A 21,220-nucleotide genomic window follows, 5' to 3' on the forward strand; every position below is an offset into this window, starting at 1 on the left:
CTAGCTATTGAAAGGTTCTTATTTTATTCATAGTTTCCCACACACGTTTAGCTTCGAATCGAGGGCCCGGTCGAGGGTAAAATCACTATTGAGCTAAAATCCGAGCCCGGACTCAACGCCACAACTCGTTTGGTTATTGATTTCATCTTTAATTCGTTTATCTAACATTCTTGATTACTTGTATTGAATCTATCCACATATCTTTAAAACCGCATACAAATTTAATTGTTATCCGTTTTAAGGGTAAACAAAGTACGTTTTGGCTTATCTACGCGTTTGGTAACCCTAGTGCTTGTAAGCCAAAATAAGTCATAAGTCATAATTTGGTCGCCCTCAGCTTATAATTTTTTAATTTATAAGCAGTTTTGCTTTAACCAATAATTTTACTCTTTCATCCTTACTAGTTTTGTGTAATCTTTAGAAAAACTTTCTAAAACAAAAAAAAAATTACGTTCTCCTCTACCTCATTTTCTCTACATTTTTTTCAAACTAGCAATACCTCCTTAACCTCCTCTATTTTCTAATAACGATGAGATTTTCTTTGTCACGGGCATGCGTCTTGTTTCAAAGAAAGACTTTCGCATTCTTCAGTAATATATATTACCCAAATTTTAATGTTCACTTGTTCTTTTTATCTAATTATGAAGTTATGAACTAAACAATTCTTTATTGTATTCCTTATGTAACAAATTTTGTTTAAATTATAAATTATTTTGTTATAGCGTATGAATATATTTTGGTTTATCATAAGATAATTTGATTAAAAATAATATTATCTAATGAATTTTGAATTAAAATAAATTGAACATATATTGTTTGTCTTTGAATCAACTTTGAATGTAAAACGTTGCATGAGGATGTTCTTATTAGTATAGATATTTTAAGGGTATTTAAGTTATTTTAATAAAAAAATGTACTTGCTAGCATTTCTAACCAAACACTTCAACTACTTACTTTCAATTTAGTATTTTAATCCAAACAGAGAACTGCTTATTTATTAAATTAATTTCAGCATTTAAAAGTATTTTTTAACACTTAATGCTTATCAATTACTTTAAATCAGCTAAGCCAAAACGGGCTCTTACTAGTACCAGATAACTTTGTATTGAAAAGGTGAGATAACCTAGTATTTTTTGGTCTCCACTAAAATTGAACCTAAAATTTCATGGTTCTCAATCTACTTAATTGACTACTAATCTACACCCGAGGGTGCAATATCGCGTCACTATTTGACATATCATTGTGAAATACTAGCTACTTTTTGTAATTTGGGCAAAAATATTTTTGGCTAAAACAAAGAAAATTCCAGCACACTGCCTAAATTCGAAATTCTTAGTAAAACTCCATCACATGACTCAAAATTATTTTAAGGTAGTTCAAAACTCTAGCATTTCTCATGAAGTTTGAACTAAGACGATGCTTAGAGTTCAAACTCTAGGATTTTTCACCGTGTTTTGAACTGCTACATTTCAAACTCAAGTATTATTTCATGAAGGTTATGGTTATTATTATTATTATTATTATTATTATTATTATTATTAGATAAAGAGTACAATAAGTACTCCACTACTTTTGCGAACGATGAATGAAGAAATCACTAAGGGGTCGTTAGGTTGGTGGGAAAAGGGATAATAATTTCGGGATAAAATGCGAGATTACTTTATCCCACATTTGATTATAGGTATAATTAGTCATGGGTACCATTTTATACTGTAATGATGGAATTAACTATCCCATTAAAAGGTGGGTGGATAGCTAATCTCATGTGATATCCCAACATGTGTGTGTTTATCCGTAAAATGGTAAAGTTGAATTTATATGTGGTTAATAGACAAGTGAATCTATTTTATCCCAAAATAATAAATAAATTAAACAAGAATGTAAGACTTAGCGTTGAAATCGAAATAAGACATCAGAAATCCTGGTTTCCGGAGCAGAGCTTACGGAGGCAGTAGTAACGATATTAATAAGAAAGAAGATAAAATTATTATTGAGCTTTGAACAATATATAACATAAGTTTGTCAGAAAATTCTCTCTCTACAATGGATGTTGAGCTCACTATTTATAGTTGTTCCTAGGGAATAAGGTCCTAGGATCAAGCCCCTCTTAAATGAAAATTATGAGGGCCATTGAAGAATCTGTAACGGTAGACAATGAATGCCATATTCTCTATAACAAACTACATATTTAATGCTATAGAATATTCTCCATTAAATTCTACCGGATGATAAGCATTTATTTTTTCTTTATGAACATCATTCCTTTCGGGAACAAATGAGATCACTGCCTTTGGACCTGATTGCCGTTTGCCCCGCTTTTCATTTGCCTTCGGCTCCACGTGTCGCCTTATTATGTGAGCATTTAATATGAACATATTTTACCCTATACAGATAGTCTCCCTGCTTTCCGGTGGCACATCCTTGTGCCACCGGAAAGTTGGTGAAGATATCTTTCTTGGCGGAAAATTCTCTAATCCCCTCTGAAAAGTTTCTGACGGTTGATTAGACACACGTCTTTCCGTATTTTATACCCCGAAACACGCATCATCCCATGATTTAGTAACACTTTCGCCGGTTCTCGAGGTAATTATGGTCACGATTTTAGCGCATATTCCCTTACTTATATGCCTCAATCTTCTCCTTTTACACTTTATAATTTTCTAAACTCTCTCAAACTCTCTTTACTCAACTCACACTTATTTTTAACTTCCTTGAATCTTCTTCTTCAAAGATAAAACCCTTACTTCCTTCTGATAACAATGGCCTCCTCTTCCAAAAATTCCAATGCTTCAAAGAACAAAGAAAACACTGATGATGCTGCTCCTCCCACGGTGAGCACCATTATCCCCAGAAGGCTTACTACAACTAAAGACTTTGAACAGAAGTACCCTTCTGCTAACCCCCACATATGGGCTGTTAGGGTATATCCTTCTTCCATCCGTCCTTCTAGCATCACTGATGTGAAGGAAGACTGTGGTTATCAAGATTTGAACAACATCGCTCCTGACCTAGTAGAGCGGGTAACCTTCTCCAAGAAGAGTTTTACGTATGTTTATATGTACCCCTTCACTTTGGGACCGTTCTCATTGATCAGGGGGCTTGACTCCGTTATCTTGGAGTTTTTCTTCCATTACTAAGTCTGCTTGGCACAGGTGAGCCCTTCTGTCTGGCGGACAGTTGCTTGCCTTCAGGGTCTATGCCAGAAGACGGGAGAAGAGTTATCCCTGGCTCGGCTGATGAACCTTTATTCCTCCAAGATTTTCCGTGAGGGAATGATAAGCTTCAGCAAACATGGTCACTATGCTTTGCTAACCAGCATGGACGATGACAACGACCGTGGATGGATAGAGCAGTTCGTTACAGTTGCCACCATGGACATCATCCCGGCCACGACTCCATCCTTTCCTAAATCATGGAACAGTACTCATAAGTTCATCGTCTGTCTTTCCTTCTAGTTAAAGATTGTCCCATGTTATTATTGAACCTTCTTCTTTCACTATTTCAGCAACTCGGCGGACATCACCAAGGGTTGAAGGCCTGGACCAGTGAGTCCAGAATATTTTGGATGTCACTACGCCTGAGACCCGTAAGTGAAAAGAATTGGACCTTAAATATGGGTGAAAGGCCAAAAATCATGGTAGGTTGATCTTATCTTGTTTTTACTTTTCATATAAGAAAATTAGTTAACTTCTCTTTCCTGTTGAATTCAGGTCTTCCGCAGGGCTCTGTTATCGTCCCCGAAGAGGATGTTTTGGTTGATCCTGCTGATGCGGCGAGGTTACTGCAGGAGGCTTTCACTCGAACGGGTATCATCGGGCCTGCTTCCAGTACAAGTGTTTCTTCTCGGAGTCCCCGGCCGGAGAACAAGCAACAAAAAAGGCGACGTTCCTCCACGGCCGAGGGAAAAAATAAAAAGGCAAAGAGTGCCGCGCCCGAGCCAGCCGCAGAAACTATGGTGATCGATCATGATGGAGGAGCCAGTGATGAGGGAGCTTCACTACATAGAAGATAGTGACCTTCATCAGCTCAACATAATTCTCAATCTGTTGAGCTAGGTACGCCAACCGAAGATGATTCCGAGGCGCTCTTTGGGGAATGTGATATAGTGGAAGATGCCAACTCTCTCTTTCGAGCCCCAGTCATTGTTTCCGGTACCGAGAGGCTGGGTATCGGGTCTCTTCCATCTTCAGTTGATGAGCAACCAACAACTAGCACTATTTTTGCCACAACTACTTCCTAACCTACAACGCCATCAGCTTCATCTCCCTCTTCACCAACTTTGCCTTCGCCACTAGCAACTGCTACATCATCTCCACCGGCCGCAGTCGTCCGAGAGGAGGATGTCCCTCTTCCCCAGTCCCCAATTCATGGGAATTTGGGGCATAATTATTTTGCCCCCTTCGAAGATCCTCAAACGAGGAAGAGTGTTTCCCCATTGGTTTCTACCAGATGTTATCTGCTGTCCCAACCAGTGGAACTTGCTAAATATATCAATCCTCTGGCTTCAGAGAAAGATAGTAATAAAATACAATCTCTCTCGGGAGAGTGTATGGTGAACAATACCATGCACAACACAACATCGATACGATTTTCGTTCCCACAGTTTTATCCTTTTATTTTATTTATGGCATGGTTTTAATTTATACTTCTGTCTTGCAGGCTAACTTCCTTGCTTCCGAGGGCCTTCAAAGATTGATCCTTGACAAAGAAGCTCACCTACGAGCGGGATAAATTATTGATTGAGCGGGATCAAATTGTTGCTCGCCTTCTGGAATTAGAAGCACAGGCCGTTGAGGCCGTTGAGTTGGAGGCTCGGTTACAGCAAAGCGAGCAATAGGTAGTGACCCTCGGACAAGATACCTCCCTATTAAGGGTACAATTTGAAGAAGCTAAGGCAAAGTGGGTTGAGGTCCAGAATGTCGTTGTTGCTGCTGCCGATCGCGAGGACGCCTCTACTGAAAGATTGAATAATTTGGAGGCAGCCTTGAACTCCAAAGCTGAAAAAGTTTCTGCCGATGAGGAGAAGTATGCCCGGTTGGAAGAGAGTCATGGAGCATAACAAAGTTCATAACTCCACTATCTGTGATCTTGATTTCAGCCTCCAGGCCGCTAGATATGAGCGGAATAACCTTTCAACCGAAGTTGATTAGATTAAGGAAGAACTTCAGCACCGAGCGACTTCCCTCATTGTTGAAAAAATATATTATATGTATAGAATGAGTAGAAAAACCTTGGAAGAGGCCAAAGTGGGCGTCATTGACTTTGATGCCAAAATTGCCAAGGCCCGGTCCAACCTAGTGCTACTGACTCTTTTGGTTCCAGTTCTGAATTTTCAGGAACTGAAGAAGAACCTGAAGGGGATGATGGTGAAGGCCAAGATCTTGACCTGACGGCTGATCCGCCTACTTCTCCTAAGGTGCAGATGCTTCTCCTCCTCCGGATTCTGGGGATATAGTAGCTTAGCTTTTTTCTTTCTTTTCACTTTGCTTTTATTTTCCATACTTTTGTACTTGTGCTGCTTGGCATGTTTGTTGTATATAGAAGTATTTTTTTTCTCGTTTAAGTATTGCGCAAGATTTTCTCTTTGCATACTTTTCGTTTAAGTATTGTGCAGGGTTTTCTTTTTGTGTCGAGTTATGCGAGGCTTCAAGTGCATTTTCCCCCGATAGCTTTTGGATTCCGGGCATAAGTTATTCCGGAATCAATTCTTTACTGTGAGAGTTATATAAGAGAGGGCCCTCTTATGTTTACAGTGATCTTGAAGAGGACGTCTCGTGTTCATTACGGCACTAGCATTTGAAGTACTTGTTTAACTTTCAAATGATTAAATTAATTCCTCGTTCGGACAAGAATAAAAACAAAAGGACTTTACTTTATTCTTTCCATTTTCAAAAGTACATAAGCATTCATTGTGCTAAAAAGAAATTGCCATTACTTGTGGCTAACTTGTACAACATATTTCTACAGGGCTGACCGCGCAGTCCCTGGTCCCGATGATAAAACTTTATTTCTAGATTTTGTAGTCTCGGTCAATGTGGCAGTCATTGTTGCCGTATTCTCATATCATTCTGTCACGCCCCGACCTCGAGGAGCGCGACTGGCGCTCAACCAAGATACCCCGGTCGAGAAAGCATGTACAATGCCTCCTACCCAAACTCACCCATGAATAAAGAAAAGATATATTTCATTAATTAACCATTAAGAGAATTTCATGAACAACACCAATTCCATTACCATTAGTTGCTACATTCGTAATTACCAAAATATATTACACATTCATAATTTGAAGTGGATCATATGATACAATTACAACATATCTAGTTTGACTCTTCCAACACCACTATTCAACCCACACTATGTCCACGGAGCCTCTAAGTATAACCGAAGAGTAATATGGAAGTGTCGGAGACAAGGCCCCAACTATACCTCAAAACATAAAGTACAACATCAAGTGGCATACGGCCTGGAACAGAGTAGGGCTCACCAAAACCTACTGAATAGAGAGTAACTGCTAACGAAGATCAAAGCTGCCCGCTGATGAACCACCTCCATCTATTGAAGATGTAGCGCCCCCGGCAAAAAGGGACGTTAGTACATGTGGAATAGTACTAGTATGTGAATCTAAATGTCCTCTTTAAAAATATAATTCTAATATAAGAAAGGGAAAACCATGAAAGCAACAAGTAATAATCAATGATATCCAAATGTCAAGTTATAATAGAAAAAGTTTCAAAGTACGAAAATAATATTATTTTTGGTTGGAAAATCATTAGTACCGATATACTACCATGATTTTAGCATGGAGTCCGATCACGGCCCGATCGGCTAGGTCGTCTCACCCAAAGATATCCAATCACAGTCACAATCACAATCACAATCTCTACACAAAGCAGCCCTGCCGCTTTACCCCAATATGTGGGGGTGGGGGGAGGGGGGTAATCACAATCACAATCTCCACACAAGAGGCCATGCCGCCTCACCTCATTGTGTGCGGGTGAAGGTGTAATCATAATCACCACCATGTGTGTGGCACGACATCTGATCTCGACCCAATCGGCTAGGTCGTATCGCCACAATGTCATATGGATTGACATCACCCTTTGCTAGAAATCATCTCATACCAATTAAGGGATATATCCTCATCACATCAATATCATCCCAAATAAGGGGAATAATTACAACACACTCCTACACTGGCACGTATAGTTTCGAGGTTAGGTTATTTCAACCTACCCTTCCTCGGTGACTAATGATACTCCCAAAAATATTTTTGTTTTGCACACAAGGGAGACAGAAGTACAAATAAATTCACCTCATAACCTTTCATACAATATATATAGCTTTATTAGTACTTTCAACCATTCACAATATCATTATTTCCTTGGCTCTCTTGGCCATACGTATGATTCTTCATTCATGGCATGTTGGCCGCATTTCATATTCCATACTTTCATTTTTTTACTTTAAAAGACCTCCATCATAGACATCAACATATAGAATATTCCGTAAATCACCATTTTAGGTTCATTAGTAATGAAGGCTTTAAACACAATAGATTCTTTTCCAAAGAATGGAGCAAAATGACTAACAATTGAAGCACGAGTTAAAATCATAAATGAATGACACACCACTTATTCTTGAAATACTTTTTTTCCAAAAGGGCAATACACACTTTCAACTCATGAGTATGTAAAAAAAACTCAAAATCACATTAGAAATATTTATAAAGGATAGCATGTTGATTTACGATTGATACACGGTTACAAATCAAATGCACTAGTTACAACAGCCATGCATCTCACTCTCATTTCTTTCACTTTCAAGCATATTTATAGATCAGCATCAATAAAAGCATTTGGAATCAAGTCCTTAAGCATAAATATGAACAATATGAGTCTTAGGCGCATTAAGATTTGTTTCACAATTGGGCATAATAACTTGCAATTTAAACATGATTTAAAATCATATTATTTCGACATATTGGTCATACTAGGATACATTCCCGACGGAGAACACAAGATGATAGGAGAATTTGGTGCACATTTTAGTATATATCTTTCAACACAAGCTTATTCGGAATAGTCAAATATATATAAGGAATAACCCGGAACATGTGAATTAGGAACTTGGGCCAACCATACTTGAAACTTACGGGAACATCATGAAATTTGATTCTAAGAGAGAAGTTTAGCCAAAATACCTTGTTGAGCTTTCCTTAAGTTACTACAACGTTCCAACACTCATAGCAATAACAATCTATAGGAAGATAGCAAAAACCAGATAATAATTAGAAGGACTTTTATGGTGTAACTCTCTTAGGAATTTTGTCAAACACCTATTATGCAAAAATCGACTACAAGGCTCTACAATGGTAATCCATTCCTCCCTCAACCAATTTCAACAAGAAACTACCAAAAATATTTCAACAACCCCACATACTATCACCTAATGTCACATGCATGGACTATCTCCAACCCCACGACATACTTAAACCTATAACCTCTTGCATGAAAGCTTAGGAGAAGGACTTACCCAGATAGATGATGGTCTAGTGAGTGGCATCCATGATTCTTAAAGATTGGGGCAAGAATGGTTGATTAGAATGGCTAGGCCTTCTCCCTCTCTATCTCTAAAATACTCACACTTCTCTCTAAAATTGATAGATTGTTTCTCCAAAATGAGCCCTAAGGGCTTTTAATCAAATTGGGGTCGGGTAAGAAAATTTTCAAAAATGACCCTCAAAGTCAATTATGTGGTACAGTTCTGAGATAGCAGAACAGATATGTGGCCAGCAGAATAGATATGTGGCCAGAAGAATAGATATGTGGCAAGCAGAATGGTTATACGTCCACCATAATGGTTATGCGTCCAGCAGAATGGCCACAAAATGATTTTCAAATTCTGAGATGGGTCTGGTCTATTCTGCGATGCAATTTCACGGTAGCATAATCATTATGCGGCCAGCAGAATCATTATGTGACCAGAAAAAATAGTTTTCAAATTTTTCCCCTTTCCTGTTCCACTCCACGGCGGATCTACGATCCGCGGAGTAATTCTGCGGTCGCATAATGGACTACAGAAATGCCATGTTCTGCAACAATTTTCCTCCAACTTCCCGATGCATTGCACAACCCAAAAAGTCCATACCACGGCTTATTTTTAACAATCTTCAAACACATTAGCCAACCCCAGCACCACGAAATCCTAAATTCCTTGGAAAACTTTTACGGGGCCTTACACATTTCCCCCCTCCCCCCAGTGTTCGAATGTGAAGAATGCGAATTCGAACACTTAAAGTCTTTCTCCTTTGAAGATTCCACCAGTGAATGGTTGGATAATCTTTGATTTGATAGCAAGCTTGACTTCCTATTAGGAACTTTGCTATAGAGCCAACGACTATCTAACCACACCTTAGTGGTTTATACTCGTGAACGGTCGGGTAACCTTTGGCCTGATAGCAAACTGCACTTACCAGTAGGAACTTTGCTACCAAGCAAAAGATTATCTAATCGTCCGGTAGTAGTTCTCCGCTTCCATGCCTTGTTGTTTAAATTTCTTACTTATGCTCACGATATTTCCTTCGTAGTATGCTTTTTGTTGTTGTCTCGTTAAAAACCTTGCAAGAAAAATCCAATTGGGACAAAAACTGGACGAAGGGAAAAAGAGTGCAGCACATACTTTCAGTATAGGCGGTGTTCATCAGATTTAGTACCTTTTGAGGTGTGCCACACTCCAGTTTCTCGGAAACTTTACTCCATCTTGATTTTCCAATTCGTATGACCTTTCCCGATGACAGCTGAAACCCAGAAGGGGCCTTCCAACGTCAGACCTAGCTTTCCTGCGTTGAACTCCCGGGTGTTTTGAGTTACTTTCCTTAAAACCAAGTCTCATAATTTGAAATACCGGAGGTTGGCTCTTCAATTGTAATATCTCTCCATTCTCTGTTTTTGGGCTGCCTTCTTTATATGCGCCAAGTCCTTGTGTTCGTCGAGCAGCTCTAATTTGGTCAATAATGCTTCGTTATTTGTTTCTTCGTCCGCCTGGAAGTATATCAAGGTAGGTTCTCCTACTTCCACCGAGATCAAGAATATGCTCTGTATACAAAAGAGAAAGGAGTCTCCCCCGTGCTTGATTTGGTCGTTGTTCGATACGCCCATAATACTCTTGGTTGCTCTTCGGGACATTTACCTTTGGCAGCTTCCAATCTCTTTTTTAGATTGTTGATAATTACCTTGTTTGTTGATTCTACTTGACCGTTTGCGCTCGGGTGATAAGGTGATGATGTGATCCTTTTGATTATCAAGTCTTCGAGGAATTTTGTGACCTTTGTGCCTATAAATTATGGCCCGTTGTCGTAGGCTATCTCTTTTGATATCCCGAATCTGCAAATTATATTTTTTCAAGAGAAATCTAACACATCGCGCTTGCCGATTTTCTGGTAAGGACTTGTTTCAACCCACTTAGAAAAATAGTTAGGTAAAATCAAAAGGAATCTTACCTTACCGGGGGCCGACGGCAGCGGACCGACTATATCCATTTCCCACTTAATGAATGGACATGGCGACAAAACCGAGTGTAGTACCTCTGCCGGTTGATGTACCGATGGTGCGTGGCATTGACATTTATCACATTTCTGAACATAAGCCTTGGCGTCTTGTTCCATCCGGGGCTAGTAGTATCCTGCCCTAATTAGCTTTAACACTAATGAATCCGCGCCTGAGCGATTTTCGCAAATCCCTTTGTGGACTTCTCTCATGACATAGTTAGCTTCGGAATCTCCCAAACATCGGGCCAACGGGACTTGGAAAGATCTTCTATATAATTGACCTCCCTTGAAGATGTATCGAGTCGCTTTAATGCGCAACGCTCGAGATGCCTTAGGATCTTCAGGTAGCTTTCCGTGCTCGAGATAGTCTATGATCTCATTTCTCCAGTCCTAAACCAAATTGGTCACGTTTACTTCCTAATAGCCGTCTACATTCAATATCGAATGCATTAGCTGCACGACTGTACCGGAGTTCGATCCCTTTATTTTCATGGACGATCCCAGATTGGCTAGTGTGTATGCCTCCACGTTATGTTCTACTGGTATGTGGGTAATTGACTATTCCCTGAACCGTGTGAGCAGAGCCTGGACCTTCACTACATATTATTGCATGTGTTCCTCTTTGGCTTCAAAGATCCTGTAGACCTGATTCACTACCAATTGGGAATCACATTTGATTTCTATGACCTCGAGGTCCAGTCCCTGGCCAGCTCGAGTCCTGCAATTAAAGCTTCATACTTTGCATCATTGTTAGTTAGAGGAACAATTCTTATGGCCTTCCTCAGGGTATCCCCCGAAGGCGTAATTAGCACCACACCAAGCCCGAACCCTTTCACGCTGGAAGCTCCATCCGTAAACAAGGTTCAAACTCCTGATGTCGATTTCGACACCATTACTACTTCTTTGGTAGCCAAAGGTAACAGTCCTGAACTAAAATCGGCCACAAAGTCGGCCAAAACTTATGACTTAATCGCAGTCCTAGGTTTATATTCTATGTCAAATTCATTCATTTCGACTGCCCACTTGTCCAGCCGACCTGAAAGTTTAGGTTTATGAAGGATATTCTGCAAGGGAAAGGTTGTTACCACGACTTTCAGATGACATTGGAAATAAGTCCTAAGCTTCCGAGCGGCAACCACGAGATCTAAGGCCATTTTTTCCAGATGCGGGTAGCGACTTTCTACTCCCGTTAAAATTTTACTAACATAATAAATAGGATCTTGAGTACCTTCATCCTCACGGAACTTACCGCTACCTCCGAGATGGCTAAGTAAATCAGAAGTTGTTTGCCTTCCTCCGGTTTTGATTGCAATGGAGGGATCGATAAATACCTTTTCAAATCCTGCTGGCATTCCGGAGTCCATTCAAAGTTGTTCTTCTTTTTTAGGAGTGAAAAGAAGTGATGGCATTTTTCCAAAGACCGGGAAATGAATCTGCTTAAAGCAGCTAGTCTTCCTGTCAATATTTGAACCTCTTTCACGCTTGATAGCTGGTCAGGGATGTCTTTGATTGCTTTAATTTTATCAAGGTTGACTTCGATCCCCCTTTCCGACACCAGAAATCCCAAGAACTTACCGGAGCTGACTCCGACTGCACACTTCTCGAGGTTAAGCTTCATGTTGTGCTTCCTTATGATGTCAAAGGTTTTTTGCAGGTGTTTAGGATGATCACCTACGTTCAAAGACTTAACCAATATATCATCTATGTAAACCTCCATGGTTTTCCCTATTTGTTTCTCAAATATTTTGTTTGTGAGCCGCTGGTAAGTGGCTTCAGTGTTCTTTAGCCCTAAAGGCATCACATTATAATAATATTTGCCGAAGTTTGTTATGAACGAAGTTTTTTCCTGATCCTCTAGGTTCATCTTGATTTGGTTGTACCTATAGTAAGAATCAAGTAAACTCATTAACTCTTGCCCGGCCATCGCATCTGCCATTTGATCAATGTTTGGCAATGGGAACGAGTCTTTGGGGCATGCCTTATTTAGATCGTTATAGTCTACGCACATGCAAAATGATTGTTTGTGACGAATTTGTTGAAACGATATCAAGCAAATGATATACCTCTTCTTTGACGAATTTGTTTCTGACCTCAGCAATAACACGTTTTTTCTGGCTTACCGGAGGGATGTTAGGATCCAGGCTTAGTTTGTGCACGGCCACTTCTGGTGGGATACCTGTCATATCCGCATGAGACCATGCAAAAAAATCAATGTTAAATTTAAGAAATTCGATAAATCGAGACATGAGCTCGAGGTTTAGTCCTGTCCTCAGGTGGAACTTCCTTTCCAAGAACTTTTCGAACAATACGACTTGCTCAAGTTCTTTTGCTGTGGACTTTGTTGCGTCCATTTCTTCTGGTACCTGGAAATATCTTGGTACCTGATAGGATTCCGATGAATCCTCCCCATGGTTGAATTTTCTCTGCTCGGAAGCAGGCTTCGGTTCATGTAATTGCTATGCTGCATGATCCTTCCCTTTGCTACTGAAAACTGAGATTGTGGTCATCTCCTTTGCTGCCGGTTGGTCACCTCTTATTTGCTTAATTATCTCAGGAGTTGGGAATTTCAGTAATTCATGATATGTTGATAGTATAGCCTTCATCTCGTGCAATCATGGTCTCCCCAGGATAATATTGTAGCCCACATCGCCGTTTACTACCTCGAAAAGGGTCGTCTTATTTACCCATCGACATTCGTCGGCAGCAGGATCTCTCCTCGTGTTGTCACACTTGCCAAATTGAATCCGGCGAGGAGTTTTGTGGCCAGAATGATACTTCCGATCAGCTTGTCTTGCTCCAGCACTCTCCACTGGATAATATTGGCCGAACTTCCAGGGTCCACTAAAACACGTTTAGTTTTAAAATCTAATACATTAATAGAGATTACCAAGGCATCGTTGTGCAACAACAGTAGTCCATCCGCGTCTTCCTCCGTGAAAGTAATGTCGTCCTCAGCGACTTCCCGGAGTCTCTTACTGTGGGTTACTGACATCTTCATCTTTTTTACCGCCAAATATGTCACACCATTAATCTTGTTCCCCCCTGAAAAATCATGTTGATCGTCAAACATGGAGGATCTTCTCCTACTTTCGAAGGTTCCGCGTTATCACGATTGCGACCGTAGTTGTTTTTAGCCCAGTCGCTTAAGAATTCTCTAAGATGGCCATTTTTCAGCAATGTCGCTACCTCCTCGCGCAATTACTGACAGTCCCCAGTCTGATGATCATTGGTCCCATGGTATTTGCACCACAAAATAGGATCCCTCTGACTGGGATCGGATCTCATTGACTTCGAGAACAGTGCTTCCTTAATGTTCCTCATAGCCGACACTAGTTCCACTACGCTGACGTTGAAGTTGTATTCGGATAACCTGGGGTAGGAGGAATCTCGAGAAACCCGATATCTCCTTGTCCAGTAATGATCTATTATTCCGGTCGCAATTGGTTCTCCTTTCAGTAGCGAATCTATCCGCTGACCGGAAACCTCTACCGCATCCTTCGGCCCTTTCATAGGGAAAAAATTCTTATCTTTGACTCATACCAGTTATGAACATTTGCCCATGTTGTTGCCTGAAACCCGAGCATATTCTCTTTTAATTTTTGGGAAGCATCGAAACTTCTCGAATTCAACCCTTTAGTAAATGCTTCAGCTGCCCATTCGTCAGGTATAGCAGGTAGCAAAATCCTTTCTTTCTGAAATCTGGTCACGAACTCCCATAACAAATCGAAATCTCCTTGTGCAATCCTGAATATGTCGGCCTTTCGGTCATGTACCTTTCTGGCCCCGGCATTGGCCTTGATAAAAGAATCTTCTAGCATCTCGAAGGAATCTATTGAGTGCTCGGGCAAGAGCGAATACCATGTCAGGGCCCCCTTCGTAAGGGTCTCCCTGAATTTCTTCAGTAAGACTGACTCAATCTCGTGTAGAGCTAAATTGTTCCCCCTTCACCACCGTTGTATATGTGGTGATGTGCTCCTTAGGATCCGAAGTCCCATTATACTTTGGTTGCCTGGCATCTTGAACCGCTTCGGGATCAATTCTGGTGTCGCGCTTGGTTTGAACGGTAACTGGGTGTATTTGCTTGAGTTTGGTCCTTTCAATACCGGTGGTGCACCCGAAATTTGATCCATTTGGGTATTTACTTTCCTCATAAACCGCATGTGTTCGGTTTTAAAGGAATCATTCTCATTGTTGTTACTAGAACCGCTATCGTTCCTCCCGTACCTGTCACAACCGACTTTGCCCCACAGGGTGTTATTGTCGACCCTCTTCGTTGTTTGGTTTGCGGGAGCACCGGGAAGAACTGGACCTCGTCCATTCGCGTTTTTGGAAGCACCTAACAATGTCTTCCTCAACTCCGTTATGACATGATCCTGTCGTGAGAGGCTAACCATAATAGCCTTTTGTTGCTCCCTCGGGATCCTTACTATTTCAGCGACGTGCTCGTCTTCAACATCATCAGGAGTTGCCTCTCAAATATGTCATGGATATTGCCTGCCATGGACTGGTGTGGCCTCATCCACCTCGTTGCGGGTATCACCTATCGAATCTTCATGTTGAGGCTGATTTCTTTGGGCCTTAACGTTGTGTGCGATGTTGACATCGTTATCTTCCATTTTCTATGATTTTTGCTAATAACAAAGAATCAAACGGATTAGAAAAGTGAATCGATTTGATTCCAAAATGATAAATAAATTAAACAAGAATGTAAGACTTAGCGTTAAAATCGAGATAAGACATCAGAAATCGAGACAAGATAAAATATTATTGAGCTTCGAACAATATGTAACATAAGTTTGTCAGAAAATTCCCTTTCTACAATGGTTGTTGAGCTCACTATTTATAGTTATTCCTAGAGAACTAGGTCCTAAGATCAAGCCCCTCTTAAATCAAATAATATTTTTAAAACCTTTTTCATATAAAAACATTGCTCAACATATGTTTCTTTTTAGAAATTGTTCAATGCTTTAATACATCAAACAAAACAATGGATAAGAAATATGTCACCATAACTAATGTCTGCATAACTAATGCAAGCATAACTAATATCATCATTACTAATATACCCTATTCAGCATTATTCTTATACACTCTACCAAACGACCCCTAAAAGTTTTGGTACTAGTGGTCTTAAATAAGCCATAACATTTGTGTGGCTATAAACGATTTCCGTTATAGAAATATAGGAATGTAAAGGACTGGATACTCTTGATTAGTCAGTTTACTCATTTCATTCAACAACAAGTGCCAATATTTATTCTCTCTATATTTTTCTCTCTGGTATCCTACTTACAATTTTCCCTTTTGTGATTGATTTCTTGCATATTGACAACGTGTAGATTCTAAAAGATTAAAATCATACCTTGAATTTTCCCTACATGTTGGGAGAAGACTAAACTATGTTTATATTGATTGAGTGGAACATTAAAGCCAATTCAGTCAAAGTTATATTTGAGAATGCTGCATTTGGAACTCGAGCACAGCACATAACAGAAGCTCCTCACTCTTTTGGACTGCGGGTTGTTTTCAAGTCTAGGGGAGTTATCTTAGTGAACTGTAAAAACCCTGATGAACCTTGTGTCCTTCCCGATATATGCTTCAATTTCACATAAAGTGTGAATGGTGATTGACTATAATGCACCTAAAATGCACCTATTTGGTTGTCTATACAAAACTCTATCATCCATGACATTACTCTGTGTGGAATATGCGTTTTTGGTTGCTATTTTTTAGAGGAGTGACAGTATAGTCTTAAAAGTTGAAGGAGGAGGGTCAAAATATTCAGGACACATTTTACATACTACACCAATATCAGATATATCTGTGGTGAGCTATCATAATATTCATCACGGTCATATGTTTGTCTGTTGTAGGGAGGCATTCTAAGGATCATTGCTGGTGATGCACGGTGGTATTAGCGTAAAGAAATTATTGACTGCTCGCTCCTAATTTCAATGGGATAACAGGAATTTGGGCGGTTAAGAAAAAGCTAGAAGATTTATATCATTCTTTTCTTGTAGTGTCATTTTTGGAAGAAACCAAGGTGTTAGCTGTTGGTGTAAACCTCTCTGTTTTACTACCAAGGTGGGTGTCTTGTCTAGCGTGTGCACTTTAGGTTATGGCCTTGAGAGTGATGGGTTGTCGGTTCAAGTATGCCAGAACTCCGTGAGACTAGTACCTATTGGTGATGATATTTCATCATCACAGCCAATTTTTAAATCATGGTCCCATGATAATTGTACGAGCATAAATGTGGGAGTTGTTGGGCGTGATGTGGTAATAGTTTCAACTTCATGTCCTTGTATCTTATTCATTCTTAGTGTCAGGTCATTGGTTGCGGATCTACATGAAACATATCAAATGCACCATATGAGACGCAAAGAACAATTGTCTTGCATCTCTATTACCTAAAAATGGATTGGGAAAAAACTCCCAACCTCTACAACAAGATATGATATTACAGTTGGGTGTAATATATTTATCATTGATACATATAAGCCTGAAAAGTCTTATCGTTTACTTCTTATATGGCCTCACAAGTTGTTGTCATCGATAGTTTAACAGGCTATGTTGAAAGATATATTCCTCAAGATGTGCGACTCGTGCTTGCTGATCAATTGTATATCCTTTCAGGAGTGAGGAATGGCGTGCTACTCAGATTTGAGTGGACTTCTACCCCTACAGATTCTTCTATAGGGTCACATGGTAAACAAACTTCCTCTACAGCTTGTTCAGAAAGTTTCAGCAGATAGACTTTATGTTGGATTTACAACTTATTTCTGATGACTTTTAATTTCACTTAGTAATATTATTATTATTTATGTTGCATGCCGCAACAGACTTGATTAAAATGAATATATTGGAGGAGCGGGTTACACGCCACAATAGGATTGAATATGAATATATTGTGAGAGCGGGTTGCATGCTGCAACGGAAATTGATGGAAATGATAATTGGTTATGACTGTTGAGTTAGCTTCAATTATTATAAATGAGTTACCTGTTTTATTTCTATTATTTGTTGTTATTACTAATATTGCGTATATGTTAATGTAAGTAACCCGCCTTAGCCTCGTCACTACTTCGTCGAGGATAGGCTCAACACTTACCAGTACATGGGGTCGGTTGTACTGATACTACACTCTGCTCTTCTTGTGCAGATTTCGGAGTTGGTCCCAGCGGCGTACCATAGATTTGCTCGGATTTCAGCTACTCAGAGAAGACTTGAGGTATAACTGCACGACGTCCGCAGTTCTGAAGTCACCGTCTACTTTACTTTAGCCGTGTGTTTATTTCCAGACAGCTTTATTCTATTCAGACCTTTATTTGTATTATTCTAGAAGCTCGTGCACTTGTGACACCAATTTTGAGATAGTATTTAGACTCCGTTATTTTTATGGATTATTCACTACATTTCAAACTTTACTTCCGTATTTGTTTCTTTGTTATTAATAAATTTAAAAATTGTTTTAAAATATATAATATAATTCTAACGTTGTTTTGCCTAGCAAGTGAAATATTAGGCGCCTTCACGGTCCGAAGGTGGGAATTTTGGGTCGTGATAGTTGGTATCAGAGCACTAGGTTATATAGGTCTCACTAGTCACGAGCAAGCTTAGTAGAGCAAGCTTAGGAACAATATCACTTCTTTATTATTCTGTCGTGCGATCTTATTCTATCATCGAAAAATTGAAACATTCTATACTTATTCTCTCGCAGATGGTGAGAACACGTAATACATCTACCGATGGACAGGGACCAGAACCCCCGGTGAAAACTATGGCCAGGGGTAGAGGTCGAGGCTGAGGTCATACTAGAAGCCGAGGTAGAGCTCAGTCCAGAGCTCGACCAGATGCACCTATTGTAGAACCTCAGGTGGACCTTCAGGAAGAGGTTCCAGTTCAGAATGTACCAGTTGGACCAGTTCAGGTCCCGGAATGATTCATAACCATTCCAGTACTTCAGGATGCTCTACTCCGTTTGGTAAGTCTTATGGAGGGCGTAGCCCAGAATGGTATATTTCAGGTGGCACCAGCCGTCTCACAGGCTGGGGGATGAGCACAAACTCCCACTCCGGAGCAAATGGTTCCCCAGAATCATGCTCCAGCAGCCCCTCCAGTTGGGGTAGTTCAGCCAGTTGTTGCGGCATAGACCACTGATAGGCTTGCCATGTCTTTTCAGGCCTTATTGAGACTGGATAAGTTTACTAAGCGCTTTTTGGTTCACTTCAGTGGTACACCTTCTGAGGACCCACAGGATTATCTTAAATGCTGCTATGAGGTGCTGCGGAACATGGGTATAGTTGAGACCAATGGGGTTGATTTTGCTGTATTTCAGATGACGGGTTCCACCAAGAGGTGGTAGAGAGATTATACATTGGCTAGACAGTTGGATCGCCTGCACTTACTCGGAAGTAGTTCTCTCAGCTATTTCTGGAGAAGTTCCTTCCTATCACACTAAGAGAGGAGTACCACAAGAAATTTGAGCATCTACAGCAGGGCAATATGATTGTTACACAATATGAGTCCCATTTTGTGGATTTGGCCCGTCATGCTCTCTTTTTACTACCTACTGAGGGAGAGAGAGTGAGGAGGTTTATTGAGGGACCCACTCATCTTATCAGGTTTCAAATGGCCAAAGAGATCGGAAGTGAGATTTCGTTTCAGGCAGCTGCTAATGTCGCAAGGAGGATCGAGATGGTTCTTGAACAGTAGAGAGGGCAGAGGTCTAATAAGAGGCCTCATCAGTTCGGTGGTTTCAATGGTGCCTCGTTTGGGGGCAGGGGTAATTTTGGTAGGGGTCATCCTCTCAGGCCGTTTCATTCAGCACTTCATGCATCTCACGGTGCTTCAAGGAGTCACGGTCCTATTATACCTTACTATGGGCAACCAGCATTCAGTGCACATTCAGCTCCTATCAGTGCACCACCACTCCAGAGTTACTACATCATTTATCCTGCCCATTTGGGTCAGCTTCAGCTTCAGCAGCCATGGCATCAGGATGGGTGTTATGAGTGTGGGAACATTGGTCACATTAGGAGGTATTGCCCTAGGTTGGCGAGTAATAGACCTCAACAGGATTCTCATGCCATCATACCGGCACCGATTGCTTCACCGCCTGCTCAGCCAGCTAGAGGTAGGGGTCAGGCAGCTAGAGGTGGAGGTCAGGCCATTAGAGGTGGAGGTCAGACCATTAGAGGTAGAGGTCAAACCGTTACAGGTTGAGGCCAGCCAGTTAGAGACTGTCCTACAGATGCAGTTAAGAGTGGTGGGGCCCAACCCCAATTTTATGCTTTTCTAGCTAGGCTTGAGGCCGAGTCATCTGATGTTGTGTTCACAGGTATTATTCCAGTTTGCCATAGAGATGCTTCAGTTCTATTTTATTTAGGATCTACTTATTCCTATGCGTCCTCCTATGTTGCTTCACATTTGGTTGTTCCTTGTGATTCTTTGAGTGCTTTTGTGTGTGTATCTACGCCAGTGGGAGACTCTGTTGTAGTAGATCATGTCTATCATTTGTGTGTGGTTACTATTGGTAGTCTTAATACTAGTGTGTATCTTCTACTTCTTGATATGGTTGATTTTGATGTCATCTTGAGAATGGATTGGTTGTCCCCTTATCATGCTATATTGGATTGTCATGCCAAGACAGTGACCCTAGCCATGCCAGGGTTACCTTGGTTAGAGTGGAAAGAAACTCCCGGTAATTCTGCCAGCAGGGTTATTTCTTATATAAAAGCTTGGCATATGGTAGAGAAAGCGTGTCTAGCCTATTTGGCTTATATTCATAATCCCAGTGCGGATGTTCCTTCTATGGACACAGTACCAGTTGTTCGTGAATTTCCAGAAGTATTTCTTGCAGATTTGCGGGGGATGCCACCCGATAGAGATATTAACTTCTATATTGATTTGGCTCTGGGCACTCAGCCTACTTCTATTCTACCATACCGTATGGCCTCGTCAGAGTTGAAAGAATTAAAGGAGTAGTTATAAGACTTGCTTGATCAGGGATTCATTAGACCCAGTGTCTCACCCTGGGTGCACCAGTATTATTTATAAAGAAGAAAGATGGTTCTATGCGGATGTGTATAGATTATCGGCAGTTGAATAAGGCCACTATCAAAATGAAATATCCGTTGCCAAGAATTAATGACTTATTTGATCAGCTTCAGGGTTCCAAGGTATTTTCGAAGATTGATTTGAGGTTTGGTTACCATCAGTTAAAGATTAGGGTATTTGATGTCCCTAAGACAGCTTTTCAAACTCGGTATGGGCATTACGAATTCCTAGTGATGTCATTTGGGTTGACAAATGCCCCAGCAGCATTTATGGATTTGATGAATGAGGTGTTCAAGCCCTATTTGGATTCTTTTGTGGTTGTATTTATTGATGATATCTTGATTTACTCCAGCAGTCGAGAGGAGCATGAGCAGCATCTTCGGAGTGTGCTTCAGACTTTGAAGAATAATCAGTTATATGCCAAATTTTCAAAATGTGAGTTTTGGTTAGACTCAGTTGCGTTTTTGGGGCATGTTGTATCGGCAGAAGGCATAAAGGTGGATCCTAAGAAGATTGAGGATGTTCATAATTAGCCTAGACCTACTTCAGTTACAGAGATCCGGAGTTTCCTGGGTTTAGCAAGTTATTATCGTCGGTTTGTGGAAGGGTTTTCATATA

General features: G+C 40.5%; 1 protein-coding gene across 1 annotated transcript; it reads left to right on the top strand.

The window, feature by feature from the left end:
* Positions 1-13,722: 13,722 nt before the first annotated feature.
* Positions 13,723-19,768, top strand: LOC138901764 (uncharacterized). The gene is made up of 5 exons (XM_070189553.1): positions 13,723-13,783; positions 16,567-16,630; positions 18,776-18,872; positions 18,986-19,254; positions 19,327-19,768. The coding sequence occupies exons 1-5, from the start codon at positions 13,723-13,725 to the stop codon at positions 19,766-19,768; spliced, it is 933 nt and encodes a 310-aa protein (XP_070045654.1).
* Positions 19,769-21,220: the final 1,452 nt, after the last annotated feature.

The sequence above is a fragment of the Nicotiana tomentosiformis genome, chromosome 11 (assembly GCF_000390325.3).
Source record: "Nicotiana tomentosiformis chromosome 11, ASM39032v3, whole genome shotgun sequence".
NCBI lineage: Eukaryota > Viridiplantae > Streptophyta > Magnoliopsida > Solanales > Solanaceae > Nicotiana > Nicotiana tomentosiformis.

What these genes read in the sequence shown, in the direction of transcription:
- LOC138901764 (XM_070189553.1), top strand. Translation starts at nt 13,723, where the DNA reads ATGTCGCTACCTCCTCGCGCAATTACTGACAGTCCCCAGTCTGATGAT. An exon ending in TGATGATCATTGGTCCCATG is followed by an intron (nt 13,784 to 16,566) that starts GTATTTGCACCA and finishes CTTTTCTTGTAG; the next exon opens with TGTCATTTTTGGAAGAAACC. An exon ending in ATCGAGATGGTTCTTGAACA is followed by an intron (nt 19,255 to 19,326) that starts GTAGAGAGGGCA and finishes GTTTGGGGGCAG; the next exon opens with GGGTAATTTTGGTAGGGGTC.